Below are 20,933 nucleotides of genomic sequence, written 5' to 3'. Positions count from 1 at the left end.
CTACCCTTTTTTTAGAAAGGCCACACCTATGGCCTCCCTCCAAGGCCTTGGAAGGTGCCCCAATACCCATATTTGGTTTTTCAAGTGTAGAAGTGTCTCAAGAGTGTCAACGTGTGGGCGTTTATAAATAGTGTAGGTAATGTTCGCACGTAGAGCTGAAGGCTTAAAAGTGGCAAGAGCAATCTTCAGCTCATGAAGTGTAATTTCAGAGTTGTATGCACGCCTTTACTTGTACTTCTCAGGTACGGGCTTTTTTCTGCAAATATTTTGTGTTGCATTAATGTGTTTGGGTGGCGTGCAGAACTAGACGCGTGTTGGAAGTGTTGTGCGAGTGTGTTAGCCTGGTCTTCCAGTGTGCCTCCTGTCGTGCTACCTAGGCGCAGGCTATGTGTGTGCTGTCGTTTGAGTTAACGTATTCGTGTCCATACCTTGTGGGTAAGGACGCCAGCTCTGCCTTTCTGCTTCACGGCGTACACGCTTACCTAATGCCTTTGCCCTTTTTGGAAAAAACAGGGTTACAAATGTTGGGGTATCTACAGAGGATACCCCACGCCATGTTCTACCCTACCGCGCACGCCTGTAGCCGTCATTCCACGAGCGTAAAGGAGGCCTAGAGAATTGACTTGGTGCGCTGTGACCAGCAGAATTGCGTTCTCTTCAAGTAAGTGTGTTATGTATAGTGCAGATGTCTTTGTGAATATTCTCAAGTTTTCTCTTGCTTCGATAAGCTTGAAATGGGAAGGTGAACTGTTCAGGCCTTCATTTATGTATGTTAGTAGGGTAGGGAAGTCTTCTTTGCCATATCGATTTGTGCCAAAATCCCACTCAAGCGAAGGAAAGAGGGCCACAGAGCCAATAGGCAAGTCAAGGCTTCAATAAGTGTTGTGTGCTTTGGTATGGTATGTAGGCTTATGTTTGTTAAATCGGCATTCTACTGAAGATGTTAGAATTTTTTGATCACATGACCTTGTGCATCCGTGCGGAGAGAGACCCAAAGAGAGTTGTGTCATTGAGGTTGCCTGTATGAATGAATGATCGCATTAAGGGCGCCTATAAGAAAGGTTCTGGTAGCTAATCTAGAAGCCTTTCGAAATCGGAGCTTGAAAGCTGGTAATCAGTAGGGATGTAAATGCATCACGCTGTTATTATTCTGCTGCAAAATATGGTTTTAATGGCCATAGCCTCAATTAAATTCTGTAATTGGATAAGGTGACATGCAAATGATTTTCGGGCAATGATGGCCACAACACAAGAATACGCAGCACCACCACCCCTCTCCTTCTGAAATACCGAGTAACTGTTCAAGAGATCTGCATTTTTGGAGTTCAAATGTGTTTCTGGTTGACACATCACACTTGGTTGATTGGAGTTCAATAATTCTAATGCTTTATTAAGATTTTTAGGGAGGCCTCTACAGTTACGTTGTATAATATTTTCTCTCCCAATTATGTGCATTTAAAGGCAGCTGGAACGTGTGTGTGTGTGTGTGTGTGTGTGTGTGTGTGTGTGTGTGTGTGTGTGTGTGTGTGTGTGTGTGTGTGTGTGTGTGTGTGTGTGTGTGTGTTGTGTGTGTGTGTGTGTGTGTGTGTGTGTGTGTGTGTTTGTGTTTTATCTTTCGGGGCTTGTATTCTTGGAGCGGGTTTTTTGGGCTTTTCTTTTGGTTTGGACGCCGCAGCCCGTTCCTCAGTCTTCGATGCAGTCAGGAATGGTCCGACGTCCATTTCCTCATCGCTTGTCCTGGGGGTGTCTGGCGGACCGTAATCCCTGGACTTGGCACCGTTTCCGGTACCATTGGTTTCGCCCGCCACCGTCGCAGGCAGGCTGGCGGTGGGGCTTGGATGGGCGCTGCTGTTGGCCCACCTGTGTTCATCTCCTCCGTGCCCTCCGTTGCCCTTGCGCCCGGAGAAGTGGACACGGGGGAAGCAGCAGCGCTCCCAGCGGCGATCGCAGTCGCCACTTTCAGTGAAGTCGCAAACTCAGCGATTCCTCACGACTCTGGGCTCCCAAAGGCACTCTGATAGGAGATGGGACCACCACAGCATCTACACATGTTGTAGAGGCAGCAGGTGGCTGCTCATCTGGGGCCTAGGACGGCAACATAACAGCAAGAAGGCTGCACTGGGCTGCTGTGCTAGCCAAACACCGCCCCAGCCACCCGTGGGCGCCATCGGCGTTAGATGCGGCCGAGAGCTGCTTGTGCTTTGTGAAATTTTCTACAAAGGTGACGTTTTCTAACTTTTATGTGGATGATTTCTTTTTTCGTATTTGATTTTTGTACACGGACGCGAATAAGAACGTGCGGTCCCCTGCAAGTATGGTCCGCTGCAGGAATCATCAGTCTCGGCACATTGGGCACATGTCGACTTTCCTCTGCATGATGGGGTTTCGCGGCCGTATTGTTGACACTCCTCAGATTTGGTACATACGGTCGTACATTGCACCTAAGAAAACACACTTTGACTTTTTTGGTGACGTTGTGCGATCAAACGTTAGTGTTAGTGCTTTGTCGGACTTTCTTGATTTTCTCTCCGGATTACGATTCGTTTTACTGGACTTACTTACGCCTCGGGGTGGGAGCGTCTCAAGAAGGTCCTCCTGTGTCTCAGACTCTAGATCTTTCTGTGATATGACTCCTTGCGAGGTGTTGAGGGTTCAGCGTGGTATCACAGTGACAGTCAATTCAGCCACCATGGTCTGTTTCAGTAGGTTCTCACTGATGTTTTCCTATTTACTTCGACGAGTTCATCACGTGATGTGAATTTGTTAGCATCATAGTCGGACCCAACGACAGACTGAACCCATGTCGTCAACACAATGACAGACGTCTTTGCAACAATAAACGTTTCTACAGAATAAATAACAAGAAACTTCTAGAAATGTTCCGATTTACCTTTAGCTAGTAAGTCGGTGCGGCCCCTTTTTGGGGGCTGACCATTGGATTGGGGGATAAATAAAGACTATGCGACATTGCAAAAAGCCGGGGACTTCCTTCGCTCGTTTTATCTTGATGCCGAGAGAGGTCCGGGAACTCCCTGCCTGGTAAACAGACAGGGAGCCCATTCTCCGTAGCTTGACCAAGGCTCCGACAGCCACCGTTTGTGGTTTCAGCCCTTCACCTTAAAACTCCTTGCCGTGGTAGATTACAGCTTGAGTATAGGGTTCGGGGTCCGTGGTGTCACCAATACCGCCACCAACATTACTCAAGGTGTCCCGTGAGGGGATTTACTTTAAATTCACGCGTTCCACGAAATACATAGATCTATTTCTTTTTAACTAAAACTGCATAATCTACATCTGCAACGTCTGTGCCACCGTCGTAATTAAGGCAGCCTAATAAATTTATTTCGTTTTACTTTGTAGCCCAAGTATTCTTTTTTATGTAGCTGTACGGTTATTTATTTACAAGTTAGTTGCTACTCTAGCATTTCAGTCGACGCTGTTACCACGTCGTTTGGGTCTCATTTCTCAAATGAAGCTGATGCTGTACTACAAAATTTTCCTGTCCATGAACAAAACCATCCCCGGTTTCGTACCTTTTTTTTAGATCTTGGGGCATTTTATGCTGCAACGCGTTTAAAAGCAAACGTTGCCTAATTTGTTTAAATGTGTCAGCGCCTCATTTTGTTGGCGAGAGCTGATTTATAGAACACAGCGGTTGTTCCGTTTCCTCAAGAAAGGAGGTCGAGACTTGGTATGAAGGGAGGACGTGCCCCAAAACGCGTCGAAGAAAATGATTTTTTTATTGATGCTGCTTAACTCAGAGGATAGAAATTTCCGAGTACGGCACGAATGTATAGGGTTGCACGGAAATTTTTTTTGGTGTTCCAAACCCAAAATACACGGTTTTCAGAGTACTCACCAGAAAACGGTTATAAATCCGAGTGTATTCGTCAGTAATGAGCAAGCAAACGTTCAACCAAAACAAAATTTGCTTATAACCATTGCTTCAAAAGTAATCCAAAATGCTTCGGCGGTTATCATCACCTTTATAAAGCAGAAAAGACCATGATTGTGTTGTTTTTTCGAGAACGTTAGTGTGAACCTTCTGGGCCAGGAAACAGCACTTCTGCTGCCAGTACCGTTAGATGGCTCTTCTTTGTTTATTCTTGGTGAGCACACATGCCGTGAGAAGACGGTGTAAACACTACCCGACTGGATTATGCGGCGATGGGTTTTTGTCCACTGTATATGTGTTGGACGTGTCCAATACACGTTGTCTCCGTCGTATATTAGGGCCGCCAGACCAGTGGGGTTGCTTTCTAACTTTGGCAACCGTGTAGAGGATGCAATTTATGCTTTTTAAAAGACACCTCTATTTCAATCAATTTTAAGTGCCACGCGTTGAACAGCATCTTTCTTTCCGTGCTTTCCATGACTTTCCATGCGTCTTCCCTCCCAAATGCGATGCCTCGGAAGGCGGCTTCTTTCTTCCTGTAAATGCTGCATGGGAACATGCTAGCAGTATGGCCTCTGACAAGTACCCTCACGAGTTGGGGATTCTCCCCAACGCATCAATAACTTCACCGCCGCAGCTGTTGACGGGACCTACCCAGATATCCCTCCGCTGGATGGTTCTCGTAGAATTACTAATGACCACAATCGCTCTAATTGTTTTGAGCTGTTGGAAATCATCACCGCAAAAAGACCAGACAGAAGATATCCGCGTTTAACGGTGCGCTAAATTGTTGCTCCATCACTGACTGCGATACCTTTCTGAGGGAATGTAATGGCATTCGTTACTCAGTTGTATCGCCGAAATTTAGGGCAAAATCTGGCAGCTGGCTACAAAGCGTAACTTGTTGTGTTTACCCCATATTACGATTGCATTCAATCGTACATTGCGTTTTATTCTATTGGGATTGGCTCTTGACGTGGTTATTGACACAACACGACAAAACCCAAATATGGCGAGAAGCAAATCAAACCTTCCCAGCGTGCTGAAAATATAGTAGTCGTTACATAATTTGTTCACAAAATATTTATAGACGGCTTGAAATGATCAGTACGATGAGCTTGTGTTCAAAAAGAAGACGTTCGGACAATTATGATGGACCAGTATCGGATGAGATAAACTGAGCTAGTACACTGGTTGATTCGTGATCGATAGTATAATAAGCAAAGATGTGACTATAGTGGAGAAAACAACTGAATATGTGAATTAGAATAAAATACGGGAGATTACGTTAGACTCAGACAAAATCTCCCACCTCCCCTCGCGGGAACCCCTGTGTAGATGCGACGCATAGGCGGAGCGGCGAAGGGCCCGCGTTTTATAGCGCGCATAACGTTGAGTGAACTGCGTAAGCCGGTCCCAGTCGATGACGAAGTTGGCCTACTTGTAAAGCGCGTGGACTCTAGGTGTTTAAGCGAAGCGTGGATGTTGCTTCGCCGGAGAACGGCACACCGGTTATATGAGCAGCGCGCCCGAAGGAGAAGAAACCGCGGAAGAGAGAGTACTGCATATGCGCCGGCCCCAGCGCGTCTGCCGCGGCTATGACGCAACACAATCCAACACGATTCACTTTAATCCAATAGAATCCAAATCCAATCCAATTTAATCCAAGCCAAGCCAAGCCAAGCCAATCCAATCAATTCCAATCCAATCCAATCTAATCGAATCCAATCCAATGCCCCTCGCGAGAGAGTGTTCGCTATCGAAGAGGAGAGGGGGTGAGCGGCGGAGAGCGCAGCTGGCGCGGCGAGGAGAATGGGGGAGGGGTGGACAATGCCGACGACAACGACGACGACGCCGGAGGGACAAGGCGAGTGAATCAGATGCTCTGCATCTAATAAATCTAATAACGGGAATGGGACAGGCTTTAGGTGTATTTAGTCGGTTTAAGGGCGGTAAACTATCGCATCTGCTCTCTTTACGGGTGAATGAGTAAGTACAGCGTAGTCATCGCTATAGTCTACCAAACGTTTGCCTTCAGAAACGTACGAAGACTTGAATTCTGAATGAAAATGTGCTTCTTTCGTCCTACCATACAGGAGGAGGCTACATACGCCGCGCATGAATACCTACATTTTAAGCAACGGCTTGTGCAGCAGGTGTACTGCAGTGAAAATTATAACCGTAAAAGATATGTTACATTTTCATCCAAATACGAGGAAGAAACAATAAAGTATGAGACTGGTTGCGGGCGTGTGAAATGTAAGTGAGCAACTTTACGCCATTTCGCCAAAGGGATGGCGGGAATAACATTCGCATACCATGCAGCGTCGCTCACGCAGACCCACGCGGGCACGCACACGCGCGTGCGCACACTCACGAGCATACAGAGACAAGCGGACATGTGCATGTGTGAGCGTGCAGACCCAGCTGTTGACATCACACTCTTTCACTGCAGTAGTACGGCGCCCTGCTCCAAAAGGTTCACGGGCTATGGCTTTACAGCCATGGACTTCCAGAATTACTATGTCAGGCATTTCGAAGGTCAAAACTTATGACTAAAACAGTGAGACTGCATGCGTTCAACATTTTGCAATGCATGTTGCACCTGTTCTCACCCGAATTTGGTGGAATCACTGGGCATAACAATGGCGCTGACGTGCTCCATTGTGCACTCGCACGCGGCGTGTTAAGACTAATGTTCCGTCGAGTTACGTCAGCAAGAGGTCGTAACGATAGCTTTGGAATTCGCTTATGCGAAAAATTTGCGTTGGGTAACAAGGCCTTGATGGAAATTACCTGCAATAGGACAACAAAAAAGTCAGTTGTAGGTTGATATCTAAAGAAAAACTTTTATTGAGTAGCATTCTCGGTCTACTACACTGGAGCTTTTGGGACTTTCGTTATTAACGTATTTGTGCTGCAGTAATTCTTTCAGGCGCGGAAAGTTAGCAGCATGACTGCATGCATAACTCTTTTAAAGTTATTCCCATGACGAGGTGCTCAGAGGCGACTACTTTGACTACTGCCGCTGAAGGCATGGTTCCACGTGTCTGTAGCTTACCACACTCTTCACCTTTGGAATATTTGATGCAAGCCCCATTCAACTGAAAAGGATTAAAGTGTTTCGTAGATTTAAAAGTTCCCGTCGGAGCGATTTTTCTGAGACAAACTTCTGGGAAGAAAAGCGGAGTCGAAGAGAAGCGAAATCGCAAACCGACTACACACAACATAATAAAGTCAGTCGCGCTCTGTAGATGGTGCTACCAAACAAACGAACAAACAAAATCTAAGAAAATGACGCTGTCATGGTTTTGAAGTTCTCTTCGGGGAATACAAGATATACTCAAAATTAAAACATTAATTAAAATTCTGTGTCACCCTGTCGTGGCTGAACCCGCCACGAACTTAACAAAGCTGAAAACATTGGCTAGCGCTTTTGGTTGAGGCACGGCCACAAGGAGCACATTTTGGAGCCAGTCTCCCTAAGGTGGTTGTCTGATGCCTCTGGTCCCCGCCTGGTGCCATAAGCTTTCCTTGACCTCAAATATTCTTGGTTACTCTAGCATGCAGGGACGAACGTATTTCTCCATGTATCTTGCAGGGCTTGATTGCCTATGGCCTGGCTGCCGGTCGTCACCACCCGGTCGGCAGTTATTTCTCTGCAACTTTTCTCCGTGTGGGCTGTGCTTGAAGCATGTCCGTTCCCCTTTGCCGATGCAACACGTATTAGCGGTGCTGCTGCGGTCCTTTAGGCAGTGTTGCACAGACAACATTTAAGAGTTTATTTGCACGTGCGGTGCGTACAGAAAGCCTACCATCTAGTTGGTTGACGATCATTATTCTCCAGCGTAACAACGTGCTTGGGCAGGGCACTATGAAAGGAAATGGAGGTGAACATGATTCGACGCTTGCGCTTTGCTGTACTGGACGGAGCCCAAATCTGCAGACAAAATTTCGTCTTAGTTTTTACAATTTTTATGTCACAAAATGTGACCTTGTGGTAAAGACGATGAAGCAGAAGTAAATAGGCCAGCAGCCACTGCACGGCAAGCGACGCTTGATTCACCTTCATCAGTCGAACTACGCTACCCGCTTAAAAGCCACATTTACCCAGTGCTCTTATAAACCGCGCCTGCTTCCTCGCCTTTAACGGCCTGTAAAAGCTGGAATTTCTCCTGACATATTTATCAGGTGTAATATACCCATAAAATGCAGGTATTCTTTTGAAGCTGCTGTACCCTATTTGAAGACACGTAATCATTCGTGCTATGGAAAATATTTGTGCATTAGAGCATTTTACCGTACAAAACTGAAGACATAACTTACCGCCGACTTTTTGTCTTTGTATAAAATATATACAACGTAACAAGTGAACATCCATGCTAGAGCGAAAGCTCCGCAAATCTTGAAAATCTTAAGAGCCGTAGATACGGGGAGTCTGAACACGCTGTGGAATTCTGAGTGTACGAAGCCCATTCTTTCACGTGATATGATGCTGTTTTGTATTTGTTTCTTTACACATCAGGGGCGTCAATAATTTAAGAGAAATTTTTTTTGGTGTACCTGGAAAGTTCGGTCAAGGGGAAAAAAAGTGGAGCAGAAAATTACTGTTAGTAGAAAAGTCTAAACTGTGTTTCGTGGAGAGCAAAACGTTCTTTTAACAACTTTGTTTTACACCTCTTTATACCAATCTCTGCGGTCCACAAACAACCTTGCCTCGGACATTATGCGTTACATAGTGACTTCGATTGGAAAAGCAAATAATTACTTGAAGGTTCAGCAAAGTGAATGTTGCAGCGAATAGGTGAGCAAATATTAGCCATAAGCGTATAAAAGTTTGAATACGCTATATTCAATGTAAGGTTGTATTAGGCAAAAGGCGGTATCTCCACAGCACATATGTCGAACTTAAAATTTCTGCTGGGCAGAAATTTTCTTCAGCCGTGCGTAACTGCTGGCAAACGTTTAGTGTAATTACGATACCCCACTTGTGTGGTCACTTTAGCCTTTGAATAAAAACACTCGTCAGAAGTGCAAGAGAAACCCAAAACATGCTGGTCCTAGATAGGAAGTTGAAATAGCTGGTCCATGTTCGGCTTTTTCATCAATGTTTGAGGAATTCCCGCAGTTGAAGTTGACGAGTACGCATATGGATAAGGGTTTGGTTTTGACAGCAATTACAAGCGAAAGGATGGGGTAAGAAAGCATGCTGTTCACCAATTTCTAGGACACGTTTTCAAGCGAAGCCTAACAGACCCATCGGTCTAAAAATATCTATACACGGGCATATAATTTATAACTGCAGAACCGCAAAGAGCCATGTCTGCTCTGTAAGCTAGGCCTCACTTCTCCCGGTCCGCCACGAGGCCCCATCTTGGGGTATCGTGTAGTCAGAAATGACACACCGTTGTTGTGCCGAAACAAATTTATTGAAATATTCCTGTAGACTGGAATAAACTACTACAAAATACAAACATCAAATACGTCAAAAAATCATTTCAAAATGTCGCATGCCTTCCTAGCATTGTAGCCTCGCGTATGCGGTACTTTGGCGTAAACTTTGAGTTTTGAGCGCAGTTCAATTTCTGAAGATGTTCACATGTAGAGATCAGTGCCTATAAAGCACGAAAAGCCTCGGTGAGCTGCAAACTCATTACGCTCTTTTTACATAAAGTGCGAAAACCTGGAGCTTTCTAACCTTAGAATAGATAGCGCCTTCACAACGGGAACAGTTAACTCTTCTCGACCTGGCCTTTGGCACCGAAGCATAAAAAGCTAGCAATTGGGGACGTTTCGGCCCATTAACTTTGCTCCTCCTCAGGAGTGCAACCTCCCACAGCATGACTTCGATAACACAAGTGGTTTATAGGTGTCAGTCAACATCCTGTAAATTGTTTACCTATTATAATGCCTACAGAAGACATACATGACTAAACACAGGCTGAATTAGGAAAGGGTACCTAATACTGTATTTAAGCTGTGATGCCAGGTGGGCAATTGACAAAATTGTAGAGAATTGAGGAACGTTTTAGCGTGGTGTCTTTAAACTGAAAAAATGCCAATAGACTGTGTATGTAGTAATAAAGACATTCAGAACACAGGGTAGAGAACACGTACACAATCCTAGTAGAGAACCTGCAGACCTATAGAAGAAATGAATAGGCAAGGCAGTGATTCATGAACATTCTGAAAGACGCCAAACAAGGGGGCACCATATCAGCGAAAATACTACCGCCATGCGGACAATGCTATTTTAAGTTTTATTTTGAGGATTTTGGTATATAACAAATACAGAATACTTGGGTTGGATTCTGCAATCTGTTCACTTTCAGTGATTCGCGGAAAACCAGAATTAGCGGATCCAGGTACTGCATTACGAAATTCTTGTCGTAGGACTAACATCAATGTGGAATGTAACAAAGTATCAAAAATACACCCTCAGAAACCACTCTTTTGAGTTTAGCCAATAAAATAGAGTAGAAGTGGTTGAATAAATATACTTAGGAATTGTTAGTTGCACTCCCCACCATAAGAATCAGGCATGAAATTGTTATAAGGAAAGCCCGAATTGGAAAACGCTTCAGTGTTGCTCCATAGTATAATGGTGACGCTATATATAACACCACACTGACGCCTCAAAAACTAGCGCGCATATTGAGCAACTTGAAAGAAAACTTCCCATACCTCAACCAGCCAGAAAAAAAAGAATGCGAGATAAACGTTCAGAGCTGTAAAACAGACGTGTTCGGCTATGCAGTGAGCTTAGTAGGAAGATATCGTTCCTCATATAAAGAGATAAAACTTTAGTTGAGCTGGACATGTAAAGGCGAGAAATAAAAATGATACACCTCAAGTGCAACGCTGTAGACGAAGTTCTAAAATACTGAGGAGCGGATAGTGTCGTTAGGTACGAAAAATTTGCTTTGAAAAAAGTAATTCTGACGGTTCATGATCGGAAACTACTGCCGTAGTCTTTCATACGGCTGTGAGCATTAAATAGGCCTATTTGCACTGAAAATAAGGAAACAATTTCTGATGCCCCGTCAGTCCTTGAAGAGCGATTGCTGAATAACGGATTCGAATGTGCGTTCAGTACGGTATTTTAAATTGCGAGGGAACCGAAAACCAGGCCTTAAAATATTTTTAAGTGCACATATTTCTACCGCCATTCGAAGCCCCTAAGGACACTTCGCATAAACAACAAAAAGCGCAAAATCAGTTTCTTTCTGTTGTCGTACAGAGCTAACCCAATTCGGTAATATTCGCAGTTGCACTGAAGCAAACAAGCCAACTTTATTACTCTGGTTTCTTGTGCTCATGTTGAAAACTGTTCTGTCAGTCCTTGTAGAAGCGAGAACCTACGGAGGTATTGCGGAAACGCATGACGCTTAGGAACTCATATTACACTTCTCTGAGGTTTTCCTTTACACCTAAAAACTGTATCTTTTCTTTGCTACTATTACGTAAATGTGGTGTAGTGGTAAAAACGTTTTATTTGAAGCCGGTGAACTCTTCAAGGAAGTTGAAATTTTGCACAGAAAGGTCTAAGGAAATGGAATTTTCTCAACATTGATCACCCCATAGTTACCTGGCCTATATTCACGAGTTATTACCACCTTGCATAGCGAGCTCAGCCTGTAAAATACCTAGTTTGCTACGTCAGGCCTCTACAGTTTGTACTGTTGACCTAATGCTTCACGGAATTTTGATACCTATTCTTTTGCCATGATTCTTTCGTTTATTTATTCCCGAGGGGAATCCTCTGGTGTCTGCAACATTTTCAGGAAATGCCAGCAGCCCAAACGATAGGCAAGGGAGTGCAAGCAGCGCCAGATTTTTGTTTACGCAGTGGCCCTCTCCTTATAGTTTGTGGCGAGGTAGAAACTTCAAAGAGGGACGTCAGTTGCTCTTTTAATGCGGAAGAAGTAGGTAAATTGGAACGTTGAAAATCCGGCGTGGTGGTAAAGATATTTTCAAAAAAGGAGAAAGAATATTCCAGTGAAGTTTTATTACTCAGGAAAGTGTGAGAAAACGAAGTAATTGAGATAAAAGACATATACCCACAATAAGTTCGACCCAAGTGGTATCTGCAGCTCTAAATGTCGGAGCGGGTTTCGGGCGTCTGGGTGACGGTGCGCGTGAGTGCTATTCCGGCAGTCATTCAGGTTTTAAAGTGAATATAAGTGTCGTAGTGGGACCGCCGGCGGTGGGCCTCAGTACGCTATCTATTGTTTGGCAAACATTGATGCCACCGTTATCAAGTAAGCGGAAGATTCAATACGGTATGTATTTATTGGACTTCAGCAAATCAACGCCATATACTTCATACAGTTCTTAGTTGGACAGACGTTTTTCTTTCTGATTTCACGTTTCCTTACATTTTAACAACATAGCTGTTGAAGCTCTTACCTCCGCCGTGGAATTTTTCCAGGAAAGTATCAGCATCTGTGACGAGGAGTGCGAGAAAATACTAGGAAAAGAAGTGTTATGGAAAGGGGCGAGGAGTCAAGAAGCCCACGAACAGGTTTTGGGAGTGCGCGCCTTAAGAAAGAAATGTGGTTAGGGAAGCCCCGGTCATCGAACTTGAGGCTTTTACGGCGTGATAACGGCACCCTAACCACTGCGCCTCACACAAGACGCGAACGGTACTGGGTTAGCAGCTGCTGGGAACACTTACATGTGCAGACGATTGGAAAGAAAAAAAAAACGGTTGTGTTGACAACGCAGTGCAGAACACCTACAAAAAAGGGACAGATAGCAATACTCACAAGTACAAGAGAAAAACTGGTTAATTTTGAAGCGACAACCAAATAAACAAACAAAACAATGGGTTTATGCGCCTACCGCGTGCAAAACCCGTTCCATCGTGCCTTTCCAGGCCGATTCATTACGAGCCCTGATGAAAAATGCACACATGGATTCGGGATGCACACAGGGACACACAGACGCACACGCCCACGCACACACACACACGCACGCACGCGCAAGCACACACGCGCAGACGCACTCCGGCATACACGCACGCACGCAAACACACATAAGAACCTTGGCAGTCGCCGCATTGCTGGGGTGCGGTGGCACAGCATTGACACTGGCGCCATGACACTCCCTTTTTAGCGGGGAGACCATACTTACTCGGGTGGCCCTTTTTCGCGCGACCTTTCAGTGGCGCAACTACACCGGTCCTTAGGGAGCGCGGGAATGTCAACTTTCTTGCCCCTACGGACAGCTAATTGCTTCTCGTTCGTCAAAGCAGTGGTCGCTCCGTCTCCGGCATCTCCGAGGTGTCGCCATCCCTTCAGACGCCTGTTGTCTGTGGCGGACGCATACCCGGGAGATTGCAGGTGCCGGGAGAGGCTGAGGTTGCTGGCTCCTTGGTGTTTTAATGAACGCAGCTCATGGTGCTCCACTTTTGCTTTCACTCATGGATTGCCGACAAGATGTCTTAGATCAGGTTGTCGTAAGTCGTAACAGTTCCTCCGCTGAGAGGAAGATCTCGTACGTCGTAAAATTTTAGCTGCTCGACTGGAGGGATCACACCGGGAGCACCGGTTCAACAGAATTGAAATCACAGAAAAAAACATAGCGGGACCAGCGAGCGCCGGCAATAAGTTTCCGGCAACCACGCCGATAATAAATGTGCTATAGTGCCATTACGTGTTTTGTCTGCGAACAGCAACAACACGTATTCTGGGGAATATGGGCAGGAACTTCGACTGAAGTACTCAAAACATACCCAGAGGCCTTTCCCCAAACATAACTAAAGATGTCAGACGAAAAGATTCAAGTTATATTGAAATGAAGGCTGGAGGGCAGGGCTTAAGGTGTTCCCATTGGCGTTGGCTGCATACTTCATATAGCAGGATGGAAAGTTGGGCGAGTTGGTGTTGCGACATGGTGACTAAACTGCGCAGAAGACGAAACACAGAGAAGAGCAAAAACAGGACGAGCGCTCGTCCTGTTTTTGCTCTTCTCTGTGTTTCGTCTTCTGCGCAGTTTAGTCACCATACTTCATATACTTGGTCAGTGGTCAGTGACAAAGAAGAAAGCATTCCCGTAGAGTTAGAAGGCTAGTTTTTTGTGGCCCACTCAACCAGGCACATTCTTTTTCCGAACAACTGTAATCCTATTCCTGAGCTTCCTGCATTCGTAGAACACAGGGGGCTCGTTCCGCTCTTATTTTCATGGAACAGTATTACCCCAAATTCTCTGTTCTCTGTTCAAACCGTATTACCCCAAACAGTATTACCTCAAATTCCCACCGCTATGCACAATAAACGGACCAGTTTAGTTGGGTGCACGACGTACCATCGAATTAACAAGAGCGGCTTTGATGCCCTGAAAGGCATTTTTTATTTCTGGACTCCAAACTACCTTTTCGGGAGCTATCATGTGCAATGCATCCGTTAAAAGAGCGGCCATTTGCGAGTTTTATGGAAAAATACTGCGAGTACTGCGCTGGTTATACCCCATGAGTTCACAAAAGAAACAGATCGCAGTTTAGTTTCAGGTGATGGGAACTGCCTCAACATTCAACTCCTTCGGCCGCCTTTGGCCCTGCCTGCCACTTGACCTTGATAACGTACTTCTGAGCGCGCAAGCAAGCACTTACCCAGCTTTACCTTCACCCCGGCGTCCTTCAAACGTTTAAGGACATCACTAAGGGAGGACAAATGATCTTCTCAAGTGAAGTGAATTGCAATGCCATATACTTAGGGGACAGCGTATCTCTCAGCCCCAAGCAAAACCCAGTTTTTATCAATCTTTAAAAACAAAATTGGACAATATAAAGGCCGAAACTTCAATGTATGAGCCTGAATGTGCCCGCCCCTCACACAAGGGCGGCATACTGACTACCTCGTTTGATCTATGGAACCTTCTAATAGGCTCTCACAAAAACCAACGTCGAGGCGTGTTAAGCAACACTCACTTTTTTAACTAGCTCTTCGACAGCTGGTATTGGTTAGCTCTGGTTATTCCTTGTGCAGTTTAGATTACGGTTACCCGCACAAGGTTATGGATATGTACTGGGGGCTCCTACAATCATTGTGAGCGTGCAGGTGCTTTCGCTTAGTTTAATTACCTTTACAGGAAGCATTAGATCTACTTCCCATGTTAGCATCTGTTGCTGCCGCGGGGCTAACATACATGAGAGTGGTTTTCATCATCACAGTGGTTTCAGAGGTCATGAGTGAGAAGGGCTGTTTGGCGGGGCTTTCTTAGAACACGGCCATGTTTTCTTACAGCTTGTCATGTAAATCGGCTGTCGCAGTCTTAGTTAAACCTTCCGTAGGCCCCATTGCTTTTATAACAACATCATCCACATTGCACCTACCCGTGTAAATTGGGCGTGAAATCTCAGGCGTAACCTCTATTGTACTATTCAGAACCAAGTTCACGCTCTTGACCTCTCCAACATAACTCTTCATTAGATTGTGATGATAAATTACTTCATCCGGTCGCCTTCCTTATCGTTTCAGAGCATAATTTCTCTCCGAAAGCTTCTGCACAACGTCAAAGCACCATTTGCCATGAACTCCCAGCTGTTCGTGCGAGAAGGGCGGGAGATCGTCATTCCATGACCATCCTGATACGCTAGGCATTTTTGCGTTTCGGTCAGAGTAGATATTGGCACTGCTCTACACCTCTCTCCTGTTTGCCTCAGGAATGGCTCGAGCACCGCGCAGCCTTTTCAGCAACTCAAGGACGTACTGCACTGCCGGGGGTATACGCTTCGAATTCCAATTTTCTCGCAACAAACGTAGTGGATACCTGATAGTCCTTCCGTAAACAAGCTTCACGTCACTGAAACCCGTCGCTTCGTGATTTACAGAACGCAAGACAAGCAGTACTGCTGGGAGAGAGACCTGTCGCTGACATTTCTTCTGAAAGATGAGTGCTATGAAAATTTGCTTCATCACCGAATCCCATTATTTACGATAGGGACTCTGGATGATAAACTTAGCTCGGAATTATTTTCATGCCGTCCTTTTCTGGGAAGCCCTTAGTGAACACTAAAACCTGATCGCACTGAATCTCATTAGGAAAGCCCACGCTCGAAAGGGTGGACAAGAGTTCGTTTAATACCTGAACTGAGATTTGTGCCTTCGTGAGAATCGTCACCAGAAATTCTGTTGGTGGACAGGTAACGGTATGCGAATAACGGTAACCTGACATTGTCACTGTGAGTGGCCCCACCACGTCGGCTCCAAGGCTGCGAAAGCGGTCTGAAATCAGCAGAGAAAGCTTTAGCGGCGCCTTTACCTTCTAGTGTCGCTTTCCCACCCTCCGACAGGTGTTAAATGCTCTCACGTAGTTTTCAACGTCTTTGAAATGCCCTGGCCAGTAAGACTCTGTTAGAAGCCGGTCCTTTGTCTTTCGGAATCCCAATGCCCTGAATAGATAACTACATGACATATATTGAGAACATCCGGTCTATACTGCACTGGTACCACAATTTCGTGAAACATGCGTCCTTTTGCTTTCCGGTAATAGCGGTACAAGACGCCATTATGAACAGAAAAACTAACACTCCCTCTCGCATCCTCTTCTCTCGCTGTGTCCAAAATAATCGTTAGTCTGTCGTCGCTGCTTTGCTGCTGAGTGAGCCTACTTGTCGTCACTTTCCCTCGCACAGTCACTAGTAATTACGATCACGACAAAACAGTAGCGCATCTTCCGACTCTAGAATAAAATAGAATAGGATAGAATAAAACTTTATTGTGGTTGTTACAGAATGGTACATCGCTAGAATAAAGGGATCCCAGAGTAATGAACTGTAGTGGGACCCCTTGTTATTGATAGCATACACAGAAATAGCTTAATTGCAGCTGCAAGCAGGAATGATACCGTATTTTTTATTACCTATCTTATACAAACAAATAACGAGAGTATGCGTACCTAGGGAATTGTTAAATTGCATATTTTAGGAATAAATAAGGAACATATTGAACAAATATTGCACACAGCATGCAAACAACTAACACGGGAAAATTTAAACAAAATAAACCATCCTATAAATGATGCAATAATGTAACGTGGCCGCAATGACACGAACCATGAGGCGATGAAGCGATGTATTTACACGACTATTTACAGGCAGCTATTCCGAGCCCGGGCTCGCTGCGCCCCGCACCCATCTTCTTCCTTGTCGTCATTGGTGGTGGGCCATGCGGGTGGGGGTATTGTCCTGTCCCGTGACATCACCTCCCCGATCGATGAGGACCGTCCCGGTCGACGACGAGGCAAATTGGCGATTGAATGCAGATGAGGTGAGAAATGCGGTGACGAATCACTTGCCGCCACGGATGAGGATGACGGCGTTGACGATGCCTGGCCCAGCAACAGCAAGGGCGTCAGCCGTGACGAAGCACCGAAGGTCCTCGAGCCACGTCGGACGGAAGGGCGGGGGAACACATAGTCGGCGTGTCTGGGTGGGCTGGTCTCGGCTGGTGTTCATTCGGGTCTTTGGGGCTGGGGACACGGGGCGGGGGACATCGTCTTGTTCTGGTCTCGACTGGGCTGGGGCGGCCCGGCGCGGCTTCGTTGTCCTCGGCGGCTGCGTCCACGTCGATGCCATGCGGTGCTGTGGCCAGGATGGGGATGACGAACCCGCACAGTCCACCAAATTCTGGGTATTGTCCTGTCCCGTGACAATATTGAGTGCAGTCAATCCATATAAGTATATAGGAGTTGTATAAATGCAATACTTAGTGTGTAAAAGATAAAAAAAAAACACTTCACTAGGCGAAATGTCCCTACACTACTACACTAGAATACCTACTTCCAAATGTACATTACTTCCAAATGTACTTCCAAATGTACACTAGCATACATACTTCCGCGCTAAGCTTTGCATCAAACACGTAGATATATCCGTCGGGTAGGTAACGGGTCAGTAAGGCGTTGGGCGCTGGCGTAGCTGTGTGGCTTTCTGCGTAACTCAGTTCTTTCCGGTATAGTTCGGTTGCTAACGACCGTGTTTTCGCTCGTTAATGCCTGAACCGTTCCCTTCACAAAGACGGACGGCCCGAATAAAAAAAAACAAGTAGGGGTATTGCGATAACAGCTTGTCCGGCACCACCGTTTCCGTTTCCCCTTCTCCGGACGGTAGCGCGATGACTATTCTACTACGGGGACACAAACACCTCCATCCTCAAAAACCGGTTTGGTCCATCCGCACTTGCCCGTCTAGTTGGCTGAAGCGACATTTGCCAGCTACATCAGGTCATTCGTTGCCCGTTTGTCTCGTAAGACGCGGCATGGCTTTGCGTTAACCGTTAAGATCAACAGATAAAGAAGCGTCACAGGTGTGCAAACGAGCTGTAATGGGCCTGCGACAGCCTACGACCATGTGGCCCACGTCTTTGCGTTCGAAGCAAGTAGGAGGTTATCGATCGCCGAAAAGGTTTTTTTGGGATGCTCCTCAGAGCTTCTTTTTTGCCTGTTTTTTTTTTGCGATCCCTGACCGGCTCCCGCCTTAATCCGCCATTTTCTTTGCATGCACCTACGTCAGTTACTTGCTTCCGTCTCCACGTTTCCCTATTTTCTCCTGCTTTTATTAAAGGAGCATCGTCTCTTTCAACCCTTAGTTACGCCTACTCGTCGGTGATCTCGGCTGCGGGATGCACTGTTACGACGCCCATTCTGTCCTGAATCCAGTTTCATCTGCTGCGAAAGCTTCGGAAGACCTGTTTGGTGCCACCCCTTCCAGAGACCTTCCATAGTTACCGAAAAGCGCTGGCTCCCTTCATCCACTCTACCAAGTTGAATTTTATCTCGGAGCAAACTCTGAATAAGTGGTACCCTGCTTCTCACTAAGATTGCGAAAGCGCTGCCGGAACGCATATCACGAAAGACGGAATCTATTTAAAAGGGTGTCCCTCACTTTGTCCTATACGTCAGCGTGTTTACCGGGAGCCGCGGGATCGCATCCGCTGCTTCGCAAGGACACTTCGCAAACTTCGCGCCCACGTGCTGCGAGCAAGGTTGGCTTTTTGGACGTTCTCATGCGGCTCACGAGAAAGGGGCCTATTCCTTTGCGCTCTTCGAAGGATTGTACGAGCTTAAATAAATCAAAAATATCTGGCCTGCCTGTTCCCTCTACTCCTCGCACCTGGCGAGTCATAACAAGCGACACGTGTGATTTACTAAGGCTTGACGTTGGGGTATCTGGGTACACATTATTCACTCAAAAAACAGCGCAGGGACGAGGATGGAAGAAGTGACAAAGTAGAGCGCTCTAGATTGTCACTTCTTTCGTCCTAGTCCCTGCGCTCTTTTCCGAGTTACACCTATGACACGCGCGAAATTATTTTGGACTGACAAACTAGCCATCTGAAGCCAAATTTTGCTTGAGCTTTTTATTTTTTCTTGGCCACAAGCCTAGGACCTAATCTGCCGAAAGTGATTGGCGTGAGAAGGGGTTACCGCTGATCCCTCCGCAATCTCCACCGCCGAATAATAATTCTTGCTCAACATCAGGCAGTGTCTTTAATTTGGATGTGTACTTTATGAAAGTGCGAGAACTTAGTGATAACTTCCCAAACGTTTCGAAACAAATTTAGCACGCAAGGTTAACCTCAAAGGAGCGTTGCACTGCTAACAGCGGTTCAGTTTTGACACACACAAAAACTGAGTCCCTAAAACGTACACACTACTTCTTTCTACGAGTTTTCCTTCTGTCAAGGGAATTTGCATTTGAAATTGTACGCCTGATCATTAGGTAGTGAGTTGACGGTTGAAACAAATTGGTTTTAATAGGCTAAGGTAATATTGACCTACAATAGTATTCAAACGTAAGGATAACATTCTATTACGGTAATTCACTTTATAACATCAAACATACCAAAGTAGAGGCTGCACTAAATGGCTTGTGCAGTTTCCTATGCTGAGGAATGCGCATGCTTTACAAGATCTTTGACTGAGGAATTACATTATTAAGTTCGCCTTTCAGAGGCGAGGCACAGGTCATTCACCTTGCGGGAGAACGGTCACCGCTTATCGCTACTCCTAACCTATCCTGAAGGCAGTGCGTTCTTTCCTGTTTCTCACGGCTTATATTCCGCAGTAATCATCACCCCCAAAGGCGACTTCAAGAATCAGCAAGTAAACACCGACTTCCCCTGGGGTTTTAGAATGTATACTTCGACGTAAGTGTACATCCACCATTAAAGCAAGGCTGTTGTAGAGCCTCTAATATAACTGAGGGACATATTACAACTCGCTATTTTACCCCTCTCACTGGTTTTAACGCACACCAGTCTCCTCACTCCAAAACATTGTCGAATAATCGTCAAGGAGAAAACATGTGGTTCTTTCATTAGCGAGCTATTGCATACGATGGATTCATTTCAATAAGCAGGGTCCTACAGTACACACAGTTCATCACTCTTAATGCAACTAGCGAATGCGTGGAAGAAGACTGATTATGGACAACTAAACAAGGTACTGTGAAATGTAGAGTCTAACCACGGTTTATTCCTGCTCTTAAATCGGTCCTCCAGCGGCTTGTACTGGTGGAGGATGCTTCGCTGCAGTGAGCTGAAGAGAGGCACAAACCGATGTGCTTACTTATTTCCTTCTATGTTCTGTGAGTATACTGCCAGATGTTCTCCCAGAACTCTTACTTTGGCACAGCCGCATGCTTATAGTATCTAAAATCTATTATAAAAGAAATTATACTGACCTTTCCAGTGGTGTCTCATAAGTACAGGCACTGGCTCTTGTCTTCAGAGCAGAATGATATTTCAGAGCAGTTCACAAACCGAATTACCAGCGTCTCTTTTTTAGAGAACATCCCTTCTTAGCCTTACGCTTTGCGGACAAATGCAAATTAACTTTAGGCCGCTTCCCTAGTCGATCCAGTTATTCCCGCATTAACCCCAACGGTTCATTTCTCTCCACAAAAGAGTAGGGCAACTTTGTTCGTCGCACGAGGATACCGTCTTCCAGTGCCCTTAGTATTTTCTCAACAGCTGCTGAGCCTCCCGCCAATAACGGCGATAGTGGTTTAAAAATGTGCCGCCTTTGGAAAGCA

General features: G+C 45.7%; 1 protein-coding gene across 2 annotated transcripts in view; it reads right to left on the bottom strand.

Annotated features, from left to right (window-relative positions):
- Positions 1–8,623, bottom strand: part of LOC144165299 (beta-1,4-N-acetylgalactosaminyltransferase bre-4-like) — a 40,680-nt gene extending 32,057 nt beyond the window's left edge. For both annotated transcript variants that reach the window (XM_077695417.1, XM_077695418.1), the window contains exons 1-2: positions 8,222–8,623; positions 6,511–6,691 (exon numbers count right to left, since the gene is read on the bottom strand). In XM_077695417.1, the coding sequence (XP_077551543.1) occupies positions 6,511–6,691; positions 8,222–8,371 (331 nt within the window). In that variant the 5' untranslated portion in view covers positions 8,372–8,623. The remainder of the gene's footprint in view (positions 1–6,510; positions 6,692–8,221) is intronic.
- Positions 8,624–20,933: the final 12,310 nt, after the last annotated feature.

This window comes from Haemaphysalis longicornis, unplaced genomic scaffold (genome assembly GCF_048455015.1).
Source record: "Haemaphysalis longicornis isolate Haplotype H1 unplaced genomic scaffold, Haemaphysalis longicornis Haplotype H1 scaffold_14, whole genome shotgun sequence".
Taxonomy (NCBI): Eukaryota; Metazoa; Arthropoda; class Arachnida; order Ixodida; family Ixodidae; genus Haemaphysalis; species Haemaphysalis longicornis.
The sequence above is the reverse complement of the archived record's forward strand: the minus strand, read 5'-3'. Positions and strand labels throughout refer to the sequence as shown.